This window comes from Lygodium microphyllum, chromosome 7 (assembly GCF_053477565.2).
Source record: "Lygodium microphyllum isolate KBCC chromosome 7, Lygodium_microphyllum_v1.1.10, whole genome shotgun sequence".
NCBI classification, from domain to species: domain Eukaryota; kingdom Viridiplantae; phylum Streptophyta; class Polypodiopsida; order Schizaeales; family Lygodiaceae; genus Lygodium; species Lygodium microphyllum.
Genome location: NC_141141.1, coordinates 83,538,362 through 83,558,988, shown reverse-complemented (window position 1 = coordinate 83,558,988; position 20,627 = coordinate 83,538,362). Strand labels below are relative to the sequence as shown.

General features: G+C 40.4%; 1 protein-coding gene across 1 annotated transcript; it reads left to right on the top strand.

Annotated features, from left to right (window-relative positions):
- The first annotated feature begins 9,908 nt into the window (after positions 1–9,908).
- On the top strand, positions 9,909–10,544 carry LOC148033631 (pentatricopeptide repeat-containing protein At2g34400-like). The gene has a single exon (XM_087680947.1). It carries the CDS (start codon positions 9,909–9,911, stop codon positions 10,542–10,544), a length of 636 nt encoding a protein of 211 aa, XP_087537073.1.
- Positions 10,545–20,627: the final 10,083 nt, after the last annotated feature.

The following is a 20,627-nucleotide window of genomic DNA, read 5'->3' as shown; positions in this document are numbered from 1 at the left end:
ATATCATCAACAGCTTAAACTTTATTTGACAATGATGTAACGGGTGTAAGTAATCTATATCCATAAATAATTTCAAATGGTGCTTTCTATGTAGCTGTATGTGGTGTATTATTGTATGCAAACTGAAGTAAATGTAAATGCGTATCCCATGTTTTTTGCTTTAAAATTGTGTATGCACGCAAAAGATCTAAAATGGTACTATTAGTAGCTTATGTTTGCCCATTTGTTTCAGAATGAAATGCAGATGAAAAATCAATCTTTGTTCCTAAATTAGCAAACAAAGTAATCCAAAAATTATTGCAGAATCTAGAATCATGGTCAGAAATAATAACTTTTGGTGAACCATAATTAGTGAAAATAGTTTTCAAGAACATTTGAGCAACTTGAGATGCAGTTAACGTTTTCTTGTATGGAATGAAATATGCTTGTTTGCTAAACCTATCGACAATAGTCCAAATCATGTCATGATTAGCTTTAATGTTAGGCAAACGAGTGATAAAATCCATTGAGATCTGTTCTCATGGTCGTTTTGAAATTGGTAGAGGCATTAATAAACCATATTGTTTACCACGGTGTCGTTTAACTCTTTGGCAAATTAAACATCAAATCTGAACTTATGATATTGACAGAGAATCCACTGTCCACGATAGCATGCTGGTGCACAAATCAGATGTTGTATGCGCGCGTAGCGAGCACCGGAAGGTCCCCAAGAACAAAAAAACTCTATTTTTGCACAAAAAACAAGAGAGAAGACTTGCACGATATGAAGTAAAAGACTAATTGGATACAATCTTCCCCCCATGCCTTGTGTGAGTGCTCCACAAAGCATGTATTTGATATATTATTCATCTCCAAGCTCAAAAAATAGCCTAATTTATAATTAGCACGCTTTAGCTTTTGTGTTTGCTTTTGTCCCACTAAATAATTATAGCTATTGGGTGCCCAACGAGTTATGCAATGCCCAAATACAATGTCCAATAACAAATATTTAAATCATGCGCCCATATGCATACAAAATAATAAATAAATTTCAGGTGCTTCAATAAATAAGCACGCCAAAATAAATATTGGTGCCACGCCTAAGATGCACGCCCATCAAAAATGATAATTTCTTCTAAATAACTTGAATACACGCTATCGCCCAGTGCTTCCCAACGCCACTGTTGCCTGCTCTACACATCAATTGAAGCATTCACAATTGTTAGAAAATAATAAAATTAAACCGACGAAAGTGAATACCTAGCAGACTTTAGCTTAAAAATAAATAAATTGCTTAGAAATCAATCCTAACCTTAATTTATTACGAGTGCGCACTCTAAACTCATAAACATCCATTAATTTCAACATGTATTTTGCGGTTTCACCTGCTATGGAATCACCCACTTGCACATTAAATTAACAAGACGCCCCAAAAAGGACAAGCATCCCCATCAACTTTTCGCACAAGGAATCCACCTTGTGTGTGAGCCCCGACAACAAATATAATTTTATAGAATCCATCGCAAAATCCACGGAATCCACTTTGAAATATGCCTCCTGGGATCATACCCTCGGGGTGGGATAGCAATTGTCCTCAATTGCTATTAGCTCAATGTGGTGCCAACAGTGAGGGGTAAGCACATAGGTCTCGAGCATGCATCCATTGGGCCTCTTGAACAGGATGATTTTTAAACTTAACGAAATATCTAGAATATCTACGGCTAGTTTTAGTGGTCATAAAGTCAGTATCTAGAATAATTTCAGGCTCAAGGATTGCAGTTTCTTCTTCTTGCAAAGGAGGGTTTTCATAAACAGGATGTACAAGTAATTGGCCTCTAAAGGGTCTTAACAAACTAATATGAAAAGTGTTGTGGATTTTCCAATGTTGTGGTAATTCTAGTTTAAATGCATTGCCATTGATTTTGTGAATGATCTTGAAAGGTCCATACAATCTAGGAGTTAACTTTACAACAGGGTGTTTGTCAACACTTTGTAATATTCTCTTTTCAATACATAACCAAACATAATCATCAACTTTGAAATTCATAGCTTTTCTTTTCTTGTTGGCTTGTTTTGTGTATGATTGCTGGGCTTTCGCAATCATATCTTTAACTTCATCAAAAATAGTAGCATGCATGTTAGCAGTATCATTAGCAGTTTGAACTTTGTTTGACAATGATGTAACATGTGTAGGTAATCTATATCCATAAATAATTTCAAATGGTGCTTTCTGTGTAGCTGTATGTGGTGTGTTATTGTATGAAAATTGAAGTAAATGTAAATGTGTATTCCATGTTTGTGGTTTTGAAATTGTGTATGCACGCAAAAGATCTAAAATTGTACTGTTAGTAGCTTTTGTTTGCCTATTTGTTTTAGGATGAAATATAGATGAAAAATCAATCTTTGTTCCTAAATTAGCAAACAAAGTAATCCAAAAATTATTGCAGAATCTAGAATCACGGTAAAAAATAATAACTTTTGGTGAACCATAATTAGTGAAAACAGTTTTCAAGAACATTTGAGCAACTTGAGATGTAGTTAACGTTTTCTTGCATGGAATGAAATATGCTTGTTTGCTAAACCTATCAACAATAGTCCAAATCATGTCACGATTAGCTTTAGTGTTAGGTAAATGAGTGATGAAATCCATTGAGATCTGTGCTCATGGTCGTTCTAGAATTGGTAAAGGCATTAATAAACCATATTGTTTACCACGGTGTCGTTAAACTTTGGTAAATTAAACATTTAGATACAAAGTTAGATTCCATGCAAAACAAATAATCGAGATGGAACAGTTACACATAATCTTTTTTCATAGAACATAAATCCATTAGTATAAGACAATGAATCAATGGGAATCAAGTTATTTGCAACTAGTTTATTCCAATCAGCTTGAAAACTAGGGTCTTTGTCAAAGGTATCTTTCATAGGGAGAAGAGAGTCAAAAGATATCACAGAGATATTATGGATAGTTGGTCTTCTACTTAAAGCATCAGCAACAACATTCTCTTTTTCGGGTTCATATTGTATGAGTGGATGAAAACTTTGAATAAAAGAGAGTTTAAGTTTGTAGCTAGAGTAGGCTATGGGATGAGAATCTTGCATAAGGACTACTCCTATTCTAGATCCACTAACATAAGTGACTACTAGGAAAAATGGTCTATTGAAGTCAGGTAATTGCAATATAGGAGCATGAGTTAAATCATGTTTCAGTAAATCAAAGGACTTTTGTTGATTGTTAGACCAATGATACACATTGCCTTTCTTTAATAATTTTGTCAAAGGTAATGCAAGCAATGAAAACTTTCTCACAAATTTTCTGTAAAAGCTAGCAAGATCTAAGAAAGAACGTAATTCATGCACATTTTTAGGTATTCGTCACTTCAAATTTGCTTCTATCTTTTTAGGGTCAACTTTAATACCTTCAGATGAAACAATATGTCCTAGGTATTCAATTTGTGTTTGGAAAAATTCACTCTTTTCAGGATTAGGATATAATTGATTCTCTTTCAATAATTTGAAAACCAAGGATAAATGTTCATAATGCTCATTCTCATTCTTACTGATTGAAAACCAATATGTCATCAAAGAAAACAATGACACAATGCTGATACGTCAAAAATATGTGATTCATCATATGAGCGAATGTGGTTGGTGCATTAGTTAAACCAAAAGGCATAACAAAGAATTCATAGTGTCCAAATTGTGTTCTAAATGCAGTTTTGAAAATATCGAATGTGTCCAATCGTACTTGATGGTATCCATATTTAAGATCTATCTTGCTAAACATTGCAGATCCTTGTAATTTGTCCATAAGATCATCTACCCTAGGAATCAGATATCTATTCTTAACATTGATCTTATTTAGGGCACGATAATCAATGCACATCCTATAGGTATTGTTTTTCTTCTTCACTAATAGGACAGGTGCACCAAATGGAGAAGTACTAGGTCTAATGAGTCCTCGGGTTAAGAATTCTTCAACTTGGGCTTGAATTTCTTACTTTGAATTTGGTTATATCTATATGGTGTTTTACATGGTGGTCGTGATTTAGGAATTAGGTCTATTTTGTGATCTTTAGGACGTATAGGTGGTAAGACAGGTGGTAAGTGAGCAACAAAACAATCTTGAAATTGTGAAAGAAATTGTGCGTGCCTAGGATGCATCTGATTAGGTTGATGTGAACAATTGGCTTTTTGGTTTGACAATTCGCTCCCAAATAGTTGATGTGCCTAAGATTATTCCTTCATGTTCTTCCTCTTCAGTCGCTCCCAAATAGTTTATGTGAACAATTGGCTTTTTGGTTTGACGATTCACTGCTAGATGTCTAGGTTGATGACATTTGTAATAGACTATGGGTTTGACTTTAGACACATTATTGGTAATAGCGGAAAGTTTAAAAATGTTGGGATTTGGCTGGAAAGATGGCTTAGGGTTTGGAGTTGTGTTTGATGGTAAAGCAAGGGGTTGTGTCCAAGATTTACAAAATGAAGATGGAAGGAAACGATTTTGATTGAATCAATTCAAAATAATCTCCCCGCGACAAAAGACCTTTAGCTAAGTGCTTACTCCGCATGCACTAGCAAAACCCCAACTCCGCATGGTGCACAAGAGCCGTGGCTTGAAGACCGCAAGCCCACGCACAAACACCCCTTTCAAGCAAGAAAAAAGGGGATAATGGTTAATTGTGGCACCTTTTTTATTATTAACCTCTCCCCCTCAGCCCATGCATGGCAAGGAAGAGGAAGTGTGAGAGGGAGTGGAGCTAAGTGGAGTAGAGAGGAGCATGGGGGGGGATCATGCCACACTCCACGTGTGTGGATACCCCCCCTTCAAAGCCTGTAAGACCCCCCCTTGAAGCTTGGGGGAGGGCAGGGAGAATTGTGAGCTGCCCGTGCCGTGCTGGCCGCCATCGCCATCAATGCTGCTTGCTGCCACTGTTGCGCCATGCTGCGCCACTCCACGGCCACCATCATCATCCTCTTCATCTCCTTCGTCATCATCCTCATCATTACCTCCATTATTACCTTCTCTCTCCACTTAATCTTCTACCATAGAAGCTTGGAAGCTTCCATTTAAGGCCTCCTTAAGCCTTATTCACCCGTGCTCTCGGGTTTTCCAAAAATCACGACTGTAAGGCTCATTCCTGCGCAGAAGAAGAGAACCCGGGGTAGAAAGAGCTTTGCAACGCGTAAGAGACCCAAAAGGAAGTTGCTGAACCGGGATTTGATTCATCAATGGCTCCCAAGTAAATGGCGAGAGGCGCACACGCAGGAGCTTCCACTCCGAGTTCACGTGTGGACAATACCCCGAACCTCAATGCCCAAGTTCTTAAAAATTGATTCCACATGAAAAGAATGCACTAAGAATGTCCAATTCTCGTAGGCAAGTTTAATTACATTTGGAAATTTTAATTGCTTGCCGATTTACAAGATTTAGTTGCATGATGTGCATTTGAAATTGCTTGCACTTCCAAGTTGCAATCCTAACACATATTGCATAAGTTCAAAGGTGGATTTGTCTAAATGCATCCTTGATTGCCTCGCGAAAAAGAACAGTGCATAATGCATTTAGGTAATAATTTCCTAGCTGTGTTTCGTGTATAAAATCATCGTAGACGCCCATTACATGAAGTCTAAATGGTCGCAATGCATGGAAAATTGCATGCGAAGATGGTTGCATTTTAAGTCAGGTTAAGTGCTAAAGGAGGGATTAGTTAAATGTCGGATTCATGGTATTCGCTCATGTATGGATTTCTTTTATCGAAGTTGTAATTAGAAAAGGATGCATTTCATATTAAAGCTTGAATTCAATGCATTAGATGAAGGGCTTATAGGCATAGTTCTTGATGTAAACCAATGTAGGTTTTATACGAGTTAGCCCTAAATTGTCAATCATTATGATTTAGGCAAGGAAAAGAAATGGTCATTGTAAATCTTATAGTTGCATAGAAGGAAGAAGTCTATGAATCACATATTTGCATGGAATGTTGTATCTTGAAATTATTTACATCTTTTTAGGAAAAGTATTTGCATCTCTAAGGAGAGATCACCTCTTGTCGCAAGACAATTAGATCGATTTAGGTAAATCGCTTGTAATGGCATAACCCACATGGGATTCATAAAAGCATAAATACTTATTACGATGAACACCTCAAAGTGCTAGGTAGGGTTTAGTTACGTTAAAATTTTTTAGTATTGCACTTGGGAAGCCAAGTCAAGAGTTTCAATCCCAAAGATCCTATCCACATTCACGGAATGTTAGGGTTAGCTAAACGCCCATGCAAGAACGATCTAGGGTTCTCACCCTAATGATCGGATGACCAAATGCTAGACTTCTGCAAGGAAGTTAGGAACCCTAAGAGCCAAAGCATTATCGGCCTAGTAGGGTTAGGGGTTGGGTTGGGTCAAGAGGACTCCCAAACCCTACATCTTGACCCAAATGTATTCTTGACCAAGTAATACCGTGTGATGGGAAAAATAATCCCCCAAGATAGGTGCGACACCTATGCAACAAGTTGCAATGTCGCATGGTTTTGTGTTAAATCACAAAATAGAATTGCCACTCCTTAGAACAAGGTTGGCGAGTTCTACATACAAGTCTAATTTGCAAGAGAATGAGTAATCATCCTACTACTTCACTCTTCCTTGAGGCTGATTTGCCAAGTTAGGAAAGTTGTGTATCATCTATCAAGAAATTGACCAATCAAGATAGACCAACGAGGTTGTCTAGGATTTACTGACCTTAATGTGAGGAAACCAAAGGTATTTGTTAGTTGGGTTAACAAGGTATAAACCCTGGCCCAAGGATAAAAGGATAAACAAGCATCTTGCTTACAAAACCCTTGGGGGGATCTTGCCAAGTCGCAATTGATCCCGGATCGAATGTTGGATGCATTCAGAGAGAAGGATTCACACCTTAGTAGTTGGACAAACAAACGACCACTGGATTGATTATGTTTGTACAGCTAGGAGCACTATTTGTACTTCTTTGCTCAAGGAACTAAAGATGGAAAAATAATTAATGCTTCAAGTTGAAGGCCTGGAGGGAGAGGCAGCATCAGTTACCCTCGATTGTCTACCTGACCCTATCCAAGGGGTTGTTAGCTACGCCGGGTACGTGGACCAAACCCATCATGAGAGGTCTCTCCGTTGGTGCTACTTGGAGCAGGAGGACGCTTGGGTGCTAGGGGGGCTCTCGCTGTAAATCCCTTGCCTCTGATCCCTGCACAAGAGGCCGACGTGACTTGAGATTGGATCTCAAGGCCTGCATACTAGTCTACGAGCGGAAACTTGGAATATCAATCCCTGAGGATTGCTGGAATTGCCTTCGGGCGGATTATGGATTAACCCTCGGGCGGATTATGGAATAACCTTTGGGCTTGATTATATGATGTATTCCAAAGACTAATAAAAAAAGATCAATTGTTGAAAAGGAACTTGCTTGACATTGTTTTTTTATGTCAGTGCTTAAGTTACGTGAAGAAACCGTGATTAATTGGCTAATTAAGGAAGCTGCTTTTGCATGTCAAACTAAATGTGGTAGGTAATTAGATAACTAAAGCAACTGAGGAAAGTGCGGTGGATGTGACCATGGGTCCGTCCTATGGAAGGGTGGTCCTGGTTCACTAGGAACTTTTCTCAAAGAATTTGACAGCAAGGTAACGATGACCTAGAATCTAGGAAGTTAGAGTCCCGAATTATACTGTTTTAGGGGAACGGAATGGGACTATGCCTTATGGGTAGAGAGATCGAGCTTCGCATCCCTCTCGTTTTCCATTCTCCTTGAACCAAGTGCAGTATAAATCTACTTCGGCCCTGATGTTTCTGTGGAAAGTAGTTTGTCTGGGGCTCGATGCTAGTTATCTCCGAGGAACTTGACCATTAGGGAAACCCTGATTTAGATCGATCCTAAGTGGGAACGGTCAGAATGCTTCCTCTTTGTGGCAGACTCGGGAAGACCTAGATCGCAAATCCCATGACATTCCATGGGAGTGCTGGGTGGCGCATTCTGGACTCTCTTCTTCCCGATGGGCTACTAAGACGTGTCCTACGAGTGAATAGGTGGACACGTTAGAGTTGGTATCAAAGAGAACCAACGAAGGATCTGTCTTTTACAAGGAAACTTAATGAGGAGAAATAAAGCAAATGTTGTTGTTAAGAACATTTCCTTACTTACTTACCGATGCTGGCCTGCAGAGTCACGAAGCATGGAACAAATTCTTGGTGTTCCAGGTTATGTTAATGACTGCAATGCTTGCTTCGGATTATCGACGGAGGCTAGGTATGATAAATATCCTAGACCGCATCTACAACCCTTCACCCCTATACATGGAATGGAGATGGACGTGTGATTCAGGAATTTTTTACATAGCTCCCCACCGACTTGCGTACCTTCGGACCAACTTGAAGAGAATCAAGTGGATGGAGGACTTAAAGATCGTGAAGCTGTTCATCTTTGTCCAGGCTCACGCAAACGCAACCCTACATGTCGGAGGTCAGAAGGTCAAGCAGAACACGTATGTGTATGAGGAAGTGACTCGAATAATCCCTGCCGACAGAATCAAGGTGTTGGGACATTATGAGAAGAACGGGTATCAAAGGAAAGGATACCCTAAGCTTCCTATGACCTATCGATTCCTGAAAATCCATGACCCCAATCCATATTATTACTCAGTTCCCATAGCTGAATGTAACACAATCTTATTCTCCCCAAATTGATGTGCCAATCAGCTTGTTCCATCTTTCCAAAAATAATTGTACTCAAAAGGGCTATGCCCATTGAATGAAATAGACTTTTTTTTTTCAATGTTTATCATGGCTGTGAGTGTTGGTAAAGAAGTTAAGTGATTTGGTCACTTGGCTAAAAAGATGAATTGGACATAAAATATAATGTGAGAAATGCTTAGTAAGTTTTAACATAAAGAATCTTAATGGCCAGGCACAACCTCAAGTGTAGATTCCTAGTTCGACCCCTACACCAAGTACAACTGTAATTCAGGGGAAGAAGTTTCTTCTCAAGCAAATCAAGCCACCAGAATTTGATGGTAAGGAAAGGACCATCCAAACTGATGTCGAGATCTGGATTGAATCCATGGAGGATTATTTCAAAGCAGCAAGTACTACACCCGCTATGCTCGCCAAATTGAAGCTTACCGGCGAAGCAAGGCTTTGGTGGAAACAATGATGCAGAGACCAAGGGATCTCGGAAGGGACAGTTACCTGGGAGAAGCTTAAAAGAGCTGTGCGAAAGAGCTGTGCGAGGGAGATATCTACCACTTGCCTACCGCACGCAGAAGATGAACGAATTCTATGAATTGAAGCAGCTTGGTCTATACCTTGATGCATACTATTCAAAGTTTGTCTCTCTTTTAAAGTACACGCCACAAATGGATATGACACAATAGGTGTCAAAGTTTTGTACCAGATTAAACCCACCCATAAACACCCACCTCGAATCAATGCACCCAACAGATCTACAGGATGTGCTCATTCAAGCTACACCGATAATACAGGAGGTGCAGACCAAGCCGAGGAATAACAAGACTTGGCCATACAAGGATCAGAACAAGGGAGTGTATAGGTCCCAGGCCAAGAGAACATAGGGCCAAAGTCAGGGACGAAGGAAGAAAGCTAGGACAAACACTGTCAACAACTTCGTTCCTACCCAAGGTAATGGCCACAATCTCCATTGCTTCCATTGCAACGAGCCTTGTCATTTCAAAAGGCGATGTCCCAATCTTGGCGGAGGACAATGTCAAGGGCCATCCCAAGGAACCATTGTCGTACTGCTGCGCATCCGAGGTGTGGAATCCACCAAAAAGTTGTGTGTGTGACATTTGTTACTTTGAACATACTTAGTCATTGTGTTTGCATTTTGTTCTACATGGGTAGTATAGGGAGAGAGAGCTCTCCATTTGTATGATAAAATGCAGCGGTCAGGTTTGAGAATTGGCAAATATTCCTATGTTGCTGCACTAAAAGCATGTGCCTCGACATCAAACATTGATCGGGAAAGGCTCATCCATAAGCAGATCATGGAGAGTGGGATACGATTAGATATTATGTTGGGGAATACACTTGTTGCTATGTATTCAAAGAGTGGGGATTTTGAAGAGGCAAGGAAAGTCTTTGATAATATGCCTCATCGTGATGTGGTCTCCTGGGGTGCATTGATCATGGGACATGCACAACATGGAGAAGGCCTTCTAGCTCTTGAGTATTTTGAGCAAATGCAGCTTGATGGCATAAAGCCAAATAAAGTGATCTTTGTAAGCATGTTGAGGGCCTATGCTACTGTAGGATCTATAGAACAAGGCAAATTGATCCAAAAGCAGATAATAAAAGATGGGTGCCAGTTAGATGTTTTTGTATCAACTGCCTTGGTTGATATGTATGCTAAATGTGGTATCTTGAAGGAAGCAATCCGAATATTCAGTGGTCTGTCAAAAAAAGATGTGATTGCTTGGAGTGCAATGATTGGAAGCTATGCTAGTGTGGGGATTTCAAGCATGCAAAGCAGTATTTTGATGTCATGCTGCATGAAGGGAATTCTGCTATTGTGAGGGGTCGCTTTTCTGTATGAAAAGCGGCGTGTTGATGCAGAAGAGCCATATTGGGGGGAAAGAAAAAGCAAGGAGACATGCATTCAACGTCTTTCATGTTCGATCTATCTAACAAGCATCCACTTCAACTTGTGTATAGAGAGATGACTTGCCATTACATCTGAGGGTTTGCTTGGGCACAGTACAGAATTTGTGATTTGACACCCTTCATTCTTTCTACGAGCATGAGACAATCACTCAGTCGGCGTTCCGTGTTTGATTTATCCGCTAGGCATCCACTTTTATCTCAAGGTTGAGGGGAGCACTCACGGGACCTAGTGCGTTGGCCATAACATCTGCTTGATGTTCGAGAAGGAACACTTGGTTGCTACTACTCGCAATGCCTGTCCTGTGGGAAGTTGATGAATAGAAGAAAGACTATGTGACACAATCAGAATGTTAAGCATATCCGACGGGTACTGTTGAAGCAATGGCGTGCGAAGCTCCTTGGTTTTCACTATATCTGATTATAAAGGTGTAGACCTATGGAAAGCCTATCGATTCCCTTCTAGAGAAAGTCTTATGCATGAACATATTGTCATCTAACTATTTCAAGGAACTATACAGATTGAAGACTTACCATGAAGTCATTGATGAGATTTACAATCAGGTCGACCATGTGGAACCTTAGATGACTGGAAAACAGAGGAGTTGTGATCAGACCACACTTTCCCTTTAAAATGAAAGGAAATACGCCAAGGAGAGCTCGAGGTTGTGAATGTGAATTTACTAAATACAATAGAGAGCTACCGTAGATACATACAGCTAATATAAAAGAATCTGTATGCCGTGTTCCAAAATCAAGCTTTGATGAGGCTACATATGCAAATATTCTGACAACACCATAGGAGCTACCTGATAGACAAGTAATTGAGATTGGAGCTGACCATTTCAAGATTCTAGATCTGTTGTTCAATCCTTCATTGATCCAGAGATATAGTACAAAGTATATGCAGATTATGCTTTTGAGACAGAGCCTCAGAATTGAAGGAATGCATAAAAGCCATGTACGATTTGCAGAGCAATACTAAAAACTGTACTTTACTTGCGATCAGAGAGAAGTACAGGCAAGGCAAGAACTGAGGCAAAGGTCTGATGTATGGAGGCTCGTTGACTCTATAAGAGGGATACATTATGTCATTGATTTCTTTTGGAATGTATTTGTGATTCGTTAATCGTGCTGATGGATCTTTGGTGCTCTAAGAGGTTGTGCCCAAGATACTTTCTTCCACATAGGCTCTCAGTAAAGGTGCATGCAGGGTCAAGCAAGTCTTCATCTATGAGAGGATTGAGATAGGTATAACAGTGACATGAGATTTATTGTCATCATCCTAATCTCTTCTAACACCTAAGGAAGTAAGCGCCTACATTTGAAGACCTTCGGGATTGAGGAATTTTGCAAAACATCTTGCACGATTGGAGTCTTAAAGTGCATGCTCTTTGTATTTCAAATCCAGATTTCCTGCACTTTCGATCCAAGCAATAATTAGGAATGGACTCCTAAATCTTCTGCTTCTTGTTCATTACATCACTTTGACATTATGTATATGCGTGGTTTTGGATATACCTAAGCATCTTCTTAGCAGGACTCATTGTTCAAAGCTTTAATTGAGACTAAGCTGCACTACGCAGATTAGAATTGGTCTTTTTCTTTTGGGAAATCTCTCAAATGCATGTTAAATCAACAATCTTTGCATTTAATATGAAGATTCTGGAGTTTACTGCTGCATAGCCTAATCTCGCTTGATTGATCTTCTATCTTAGAATTTCTCAAGAACCTCTGTGGTTGCGACTTTGCTTTCGAAAACCCTTCGACATCTTTGGTGAACCCGACGTGAAAGCGTCGCATTTTTAAAAAAAATTCAGGATGGGAGATACTTTAGCATCAATTTCAGTCTCTTCTACGATTCCTGCTTTGTCCTCTACTTCAGCTTCATCATCGACTTCTGTTTAAAGTACTTCTACGGATGATTTAAAGTAGATTTTGTAGAATGTGTATGTATATGCAGCTTCAAAATCAGCAGTCACAATTGTACATGCACCAGCAGTAGTAGTTACATCAACAACAGTTGTCTCAACAAAGGCAACTATATTCGGAGGAAGAGAATGCAATCAGTGCAACTAAGGCGATTGAAGCAGTTGAAAATGAAAAGAAGCTATTTGATGGCCGTAATGTATCGGCTTATTTGAAGACATATGAGATCAAGATGGGATTTTTTGGAGTACCAACAAGACTTATGAGTAAATATTTTCTTCGCCTTGTCACACCTGCCTTGAGGGTAAAAGTGATTGATCTTTTTCTTCAAAATTTGCATTGGCAATATTTTAAGAAGGCCCTAAAAGAGGAGTATTTTCTTGAGGACTTTGGGATGGCTACTCGGCGGTCATTCCGAGAGTGGGTCTACATGCCAAACAAAGGTCTAGCTGCTTCAGAATTGATACGAGAATGTGAAGAGAGGTATAGTCAGCTTGATGCCATTGAACAAAGAGCATTGCATATTGAGAAAGTTGAGCTTTTCTTGCAAGCTGCAGATCCTGCTCTTCAAGAAGAATTAGGAGAGCTTCTTGAGGATCACACGAAGCCTATGGGTCTTAAAACAGATTTGCAAGATGCCCAGGATGCGGTCTCGACTTTGTCCAAGAGGTGGATATGGAAGACCCGCCTACAGAATGGATCTATGACACCGACGCCGTCTTCTGCTCCTATGCCTGCTTCTACCCCTGTTATTTCTTCTCTTCCTCAGCCAGTTACTTGGCCTATGCCAGTGCCTACTGTTTCTAATCCTCCTGTTCCTCCTTTCCCAAGACCAATGCCGGCTCCTTCTACTCCAAAATCCTCCGTCCTTTGGTTCCTTCCTCTCTTGATGACATAATCAGAGGCATAATGGATTTGACACTGGATTTAGTTAAAGCAGAATTGGTGGGAAAATTGAAAGAGCAATTTGCTTCGACTGCGCCTACTATTTCTTCTAGTGCTCCTAGCGCACCTAGAAGTGCTCCTAGTGCACCTAGGAGTGCTCCTAGTGCACCTATGAGTGCTCCTAGTGCACCTAGGAGAGATCGAAGATGTATTTGGTGTGATAGTATGGACCATCAGCATTGTAGGGATTGTGAATCTTTTCAAGATGCAAGGAGGAAGAATTTGGTATTTTGGGGACAAGATGGCAAGATCTGGTTGACTGAAACAGGAGCTCCGCTTGCTACCAATTTTGGGAAAGGCCAAATGAAGAAATTAATAGATGATATGGCTGCGCGTACTTCTTATGTGGCAGCTAGAGAAGATGCCTCTGCATATGGAGTCCAGATTGAGAAAGGTTTAGAGAGTCAGTCAGCATTATGGACCTATGCTATGGAGACAACAAACAAGGGGAAAATCCAGTAGACTGTTTTGACTAGTGTAGGTTCTAGCATCAGATCTGAGACAGTTTGGGATTCGGGTAAACTATTTATGCCTACTGTTGAGATATCGAGCTCCACTCGTGATATGCTAGGGTGACCGTTGTGCATTTATGTCACTAACTTGTTAGCTGCAGATGAGGTTGGTACACCGCCCATGAATAATAGCTAGATGACAGCTATCCTTATCTACTCTAGTTCGTGGCTCAGTTAGTATGCCACCTTAGTTAGTTGAGTTTGGTTTGAGACCCATATATAGGGTTATTCTATTTCTCTGTACTAGAGTTCTTTTTGGCTTACACAACTAAGAAGAGAAAAATTGTTTTCAGCCTCCACCTTTGTGTGTATTCCCCCATTGTGTAAGTGAGAAAGCTACAAGTGAGACTCCTTCCTTCTCTCCCACAATCTTGACATGGTATCAGAGCCTGGTTCGTGGTAAGGAGCTCAAGAAAGCAAACCAAGTTCGCGGTGTTCTCGTAAGAGGACCAGTGTTGCTTTCATTTTTCGAGTTTGGGAGCAAGTCTCTACAAGTAGCACAGCCGAGAAGTGCAAGAGTGCATTGTCTCAGATTGAGACGCCCTTCACGGTGTAGCAAGAGGGTAGTATATGCTGTGGGCAAGGGCTTTAGTCCTATGTTGCTCTATTTTTTTGATTCGAGGCCATTTCGGGGCATGTTTTGGAGGTGGAAGTTTTCCACACACACTCAAGAAAAGGCCCTGTTTTTTTATGTGCGACCATTGTTCTACAGGTCGGTGAAAAGTTACTGTAGAAATTGCAACGTATGCCTGTGCGCAGAGACATTGGGAGTTACATAATCATCCTTGTTGCCTGTTGATGCAAAATCGTCACTAGGAAGTGACTGTGTGGTCAAATACCACTTTTGTCAGTTTTGCAAATTTGCCCTTGCGAGGCTGAAGCTGTGTTTTTTGCAATGATAGAATTTTTTGCAGTGTTCTGTAATAGTGTCTGATTCTCTTTCACTGATTGTCAGTGAAAAGCTTGACAAGAACAACTTCCAAGCATGGAAGTTTAAAATGACGAATTTCCTTATGGGAAAAGTATATTGGGAATTTGTTGCAGGAAATGAAGAAGAACCAGCTCTTCCTGATGTTCCCAATCAATAGGAAATGCAGGCATTTAAAGGATGGCATGAGAGAGCTAGAAAAGTTATGTACTGGTTGTCTATCAGTATTTCAGACTCTATGATTGTGCATATTCAGGATGCAAGTACGCCAAAGGAGGCATGGGATACTTTGTCAAAAATGTATAGCACAAATACGCAAGCTAGGAAAATGTAGCTCAAGCAAGGGTTGCACAATGTGCAAAGAGAAAGTATGAGCATCAATGAATACCACATGAAGGTGAAGAAGATTGCATATGCACTTGCTTCCATTGGGTCACCAGTGGAAGATGATGATTTAGTTTCTGTGACCTTGAATGGTCTAGGAAAGGATTATGCACAGTTCCGAACATCCATTTCTGTCCGTGAAATATTTCCTGATTTTGAGGAGTTGATTGCTCTTCTAATTTCTGAGGAATAGAGAAATGGTGGTACATCTTCTTCAGGAGGAACTTCAAAAGAAGCTGTCTTCTACTCAAATGCTGGAAGAGGTAGAGGCAGAGGTAGAGGAGGCCGATCTGGAGGCCATGGTAGAAATCAAAATATGCAGTAAACTCAAGAAAACCAGTCCTATGGAGAAAGACGTGATAACTCTAGAGGCATGGGGAGCCAAAGAGGTCGTGGTGGATGGCAAAGAGGGAAAAATGCAAACAACAATGTTGAATGCTACTACTATGGTAAAATGGATCATATGGCTAAAGATTGCTATAAAAAGCAGAATGACATCATGAATAGAAAATTGCAACAAGGGAATTATGCATCTTCTAGTAGACAGGGTGATGACAGAAATGAGCATTTGTTTATGGTGCAGCACATGAACAATTCTGTGACAAGTGCAGAAGAAAGCAACAAAGTGTGGTATGTTGACTCAGGTGCCTCAAACCACATGACAAGCCATGCAGAATGGATGCAAGATGCAAGGAAAATGGAAAAACTAGGATTTGTAGAGACTGGTGATGATACTGCACATCCTATTGTGCAGATTAGAAAAATTCCTTTGTCTATGCAGGATGGGAAAAAGAAATACCTGTCATGTCTCGAATATCACCAAGAATCTGGTTTCTGTTGGTCAAATGGTTGAGTAGGGCTTGCAAGTCAGATTTAATCCTAATGGATGCTTTGTTGAGGATATGAAAAATAAAGGTCACTTGATAGCAAAAGGAAAGAAGAAGGATAGAATGTTTACGTTGGATGCACACATGCCTGAATTGAGTGTAGCAATGTTTGCACATGGGACCGGTGTAGTTGCAGATATTGATATATGGCATAAACACATTGGTCATGTTAATGCACAACGACTTAAATCAATGCAGGCCAAAAATATTGTTGCAGGATTGCCTAAATTCAAGGTTGCAAAAATGCATAAGGTATATGAAGCCTGTCAATTTGGAAAACATGCAAGGAAACCATTTCCTAGACAGGTTCAAGAGAGTAAGAAGCCATTGGAATTAATTTAGTCTGATGTGGACTACTAAAGCTGCATCTATTGGAGGTTGTCATTATTTTATCACTTTTATTGATGACTATAGCAGAAAAGTTTGGGTGTATTTTATGAAAAAGAAAAGTGAAGTGTTTGGGAATTTCAAAACTCTTAAAGCTATGGTTGAAAAAGAAATAGGCCAGCAAATAAAATGCCTAAGGTCAGATGGAGGGGGAGAGTACCTCTCAAATGAGTTTGCAAGGTTCCTGCAGGAGCATGGCATAAAGCAGCAATATTCATGCAGTCATACCCCACAGCAAAAAGGTGCACTACAAGAAAAGGAAAAGCCTATTTTCGCACTGAGCACTAGAAAGCACGAAGCACAATTTGTGAATAAGATTGCCATGGTGGTCCAATCATTAATACAATGCACATGGTCAAAGCATACCCAACTATTGCGTAGGTTTCCAATGCCATTCCTTCGCATAAGATTCACTAAGTCAACCCTTGAGGCTAGCCTAGTTGTTGACATTTTGAATATAAAGCACCTGCTATCATTGTCAAGGGCTTGCCCAAGAAATAGGCTACCATGGAAAAATTTATATGCACAACGTTGCTTTAACTTTAGAAGACAAGATTACATTCCCTGATCACTCTCATCGTGTGCTACACTGACCATGTGTCTAAACCTGCATGCACAAAATATTGATCTTCATATGCATGGCCTTTTAAAGATATTTTGAAATGTGTTGTGAAATGGAATAATATGTTACATGTTCCTCTGAATGAGTGGTTGGAGTTCCTCAAGCATCGTCGAGAGTTCAATGTCGGACATGGGGATTGCAGAAAGAAAAAACAAGCATATTGGAGAGGTATCTCGTGCCATGCTCAATGAAAAAGACCTGCTAGATTTTTACTGGGCTGAGGCAGTTCCTACAACAGTCTACATAATGAACAGGACTCCTATTGCAGCAATACATGGCATGACTCCAGAGGAGAGGTATACTGGTAGGAAACCAGATATTTCTCATTTGAAAATTTTTTGTTGCATTGCCTATGTTCATGTGCCAGATGAGTTGAGATCCAAGTTGGATCCAAAAGGTGAGAAGTACGTCTTTATTGGTTACTTTCTACAGAGCAGAAAGGGTATAGATGCTATAACCCTTCTACTCGTAAGTTTACAGTGAGTAGAGATGTTTTTGATGAGATGAGTAGTTGGTATAAACCAGTAAATATGATTGATAATTTAGATGCACAAAATGGTAATGCTGCACAGAATTCACAGTAGCAGTCACAAGATATTAGTGGATCTAGAGTATCCTCTAGCAGTGGTTCACATTCTTCGCCATGAATAGGCAGATTGAGATCAGGAGAATATTCTCAAAGCAATGCAGATAGTGGTATGCAGGTATCACGAAAAGGAAAAGAGAAGGTAGATCAGCCCATGTTTGATGTGAATGCAGGTCACTCTTATGTGGATGGTGAATCCAGTGGCTCAGAAAAGAGCATTGATGATGAGTTGGGTATTCCTTCTATTGTTACACCTGGAGTAAGGAAGACCAGGGATGTTTTGAGAGCACCTGGAAGTGAGCCTACTTTGCGTAGGTCTACCAGAGCTAGGTATCCTGTGGATAGGCTAAAATATGATAGATTTACAGCCATTCACTATGCATATATAGTCAAACTGATACAGGAACCAGAACCCACTTCTTTTGAGCAAGCCATGGGAAAAGAAAAATGGGAGAAAGCCATGGATGAAGAAATGGATGCCTTGGAAGCAAATGCTGCATGGGAGTTGGTACCTTTGCCTAAAGATAAGAATGCAATTGGTTGTAAGTGGGTTTATAAGGTGAAGCACAATGCAAATGGTTCTGTGAATAGATACAAGGCAAGATTAGTAGTCAAGGGGTATGCACAAACATATTTTAGTTTCTTTGGAGTAGAATGTGAAGCTGAGCGTAGATGCAGGTGAGGTTCTGGAAGACCCTACTATGTACAGACGCATAGTAGGAAGTTTGATTTATGTAACTATTACCAGGCCAGATTTGAGCTATGCTGTTGGATTGGTAAGTCAGTTTATGCAGGCTCCAAGGAAACCGCATCTGGATGCGGCTAGATGCATACTCAGGTATGTGCAGTCCACATTGTAGTACGGACTATTTTATGAGACTGGGGTTCAGATACAATTGCATGGATACACTGATGCTGATTGGGCTGGTAGTATTTCTGATAGACGATCTACCAGTGGATATGTGTTCTCTTTTGGGAGTGCTGCAGTCACTTGGAGCAGCAAGAAACAGCCTACAGTTGCCTTGTCGAGCACAGAGGCTGAGTACAGGGGTGCAACAATGGCTGCATGTGAGGTAGCTTGGTTGCATAAGCTACTTTATGATATGCATCAGCCTACAGATGGGCCAGTTGTCATTTATTGTGACAACATGAGTAGTACACACTTGCCAAATAACCTAGTCTATCATGCTAGAACAAAGCACATTGAGGTGCATTATCACTATGTGCGGGAGAGGGTTTTACTAGGTCTTATTGATCTAGTTTATGTTGGCACAGAGGATCACGTAGCTGACATATTCACGAAGGCATTGGGCGCAGAGATGCTGCACAAGTTCAGAGACCTACTTGGTGTGTAGGAATTGGGATTGAGCTTGAGGGGGAGTGTTGAGATATCGAGCTCCACTCGTAATATACTAGGATGACCATTGTGCATTTATGTCGCCGACTTGTTAGCTGCAAATGAGGTTGGTACACCGCCCATGAATAATAGCTATATGACAGCTATCCTTATCTGCTCTAGTTTGTGGCTCAGTTAGTATGCCACCTTAGTTAGTTGAGTTTGGTTTGAGATCCGTATATAGGGTTCTTTTATTTCTCTGTACTAGAGTTCTTTTTGTCTTACACAACTAAGAAGAGGAAAAGTGTTTTCAGCCTCCACCTTTGTGTGTATTCCCCCATTGTGTAAGTGAGAAAGCTACAAGTGAGACTCTTTCCTTCTCTCCCACAATCTTGACACCTACTTGGCTAAGTCTCAAGGAGCAGATGTACTTGTTGAGGAGAAGCATAAGAGAGATGAAGAGAATCTGAATGCAGCTAAAAAGACTAGAGGGGGTGAGTTTGTTACTCCACCTACTACAGGGCCGTCTTTGAGACCAGGGCCAGAACGACAAATGGAAGATGCTCAAAAGAAAGAAAAGAGGCAGGAACCTATACAAAGAAAGCAGCCAAGATTTAGATTAATGTCCGATATTGAGACACCTACGGACATGAAGAAAATCTTTAATGACAAGATACTTGGCAGTGAGGTGACTTTTACTATTTCTGAGGTTTTGGGCATCTCAAAAAGAGAGTTTCAATATCAGTTCCAAGAAGTCCTGAAGAGGAAAAGACATACATTACCTACTACTGATACACAGGGAGTTTTGATTGGGGAGTTGGATGAGGATGAGGATGAGGTTATGGTTGAGAATGCTTTTGTTTTTCCGCAGACAGAGAAGAGGGTTCAGCCTATGCATTATGCTGAAACTGATGAGCCTATCTTGGTACCGTGCAGTTACTTTTCGCGGAGTCATTGGGCTAGGGCAACTATAGAAACAATGGTAAAAATTGGAGAGAAACAGGTGCCTTATGTTGCTTTGGTGAATCATGGTTCAGAGATTAATCTCATAGTTTATGGAGTTTATGAAAGTAATAGATGGCCTATGGATGCAGAGCATGGGTGGCGTATGAGAGCCGCCAACAATAGTGCAGGTGATTTGTATGCTCCTTGTCCGAGTGTCAGGATTTCTATTGGAGATGTAGAGGAGGATTTCCATTTCTTTGTGCAGGATTCATGCTCTTTCTCACATAATCCTAGGATAGCCATTCATCACAGAGATGCGCATGGAGACGAAAGTAATGGATGATGGATCTGCTTATGCATGGATTCGTAGTAAAGATGGTATGAGAGCAGTCCAGTTTATGATTGTGTGTAAATCATGCTAGAAACAGAGATACTCTTCGAGATGCACCTTTGCCCACTGTGAGGGATTCAGGTTTTCATTAGGTACCACTGTCCCGCGAGACGACGGTGGTACAGAGCAGAGGAGATTGGAGTTCT

Excerpts from the sequence above, each read along its gene's own strand:
- LOC148033631 (XM_087680947.1), top strand. The coding sequence starts at position 9,909 with ATGCAGCGGTCAGGTTTGAGAATTGGCAAATATTCCTATGTTGCTGCA.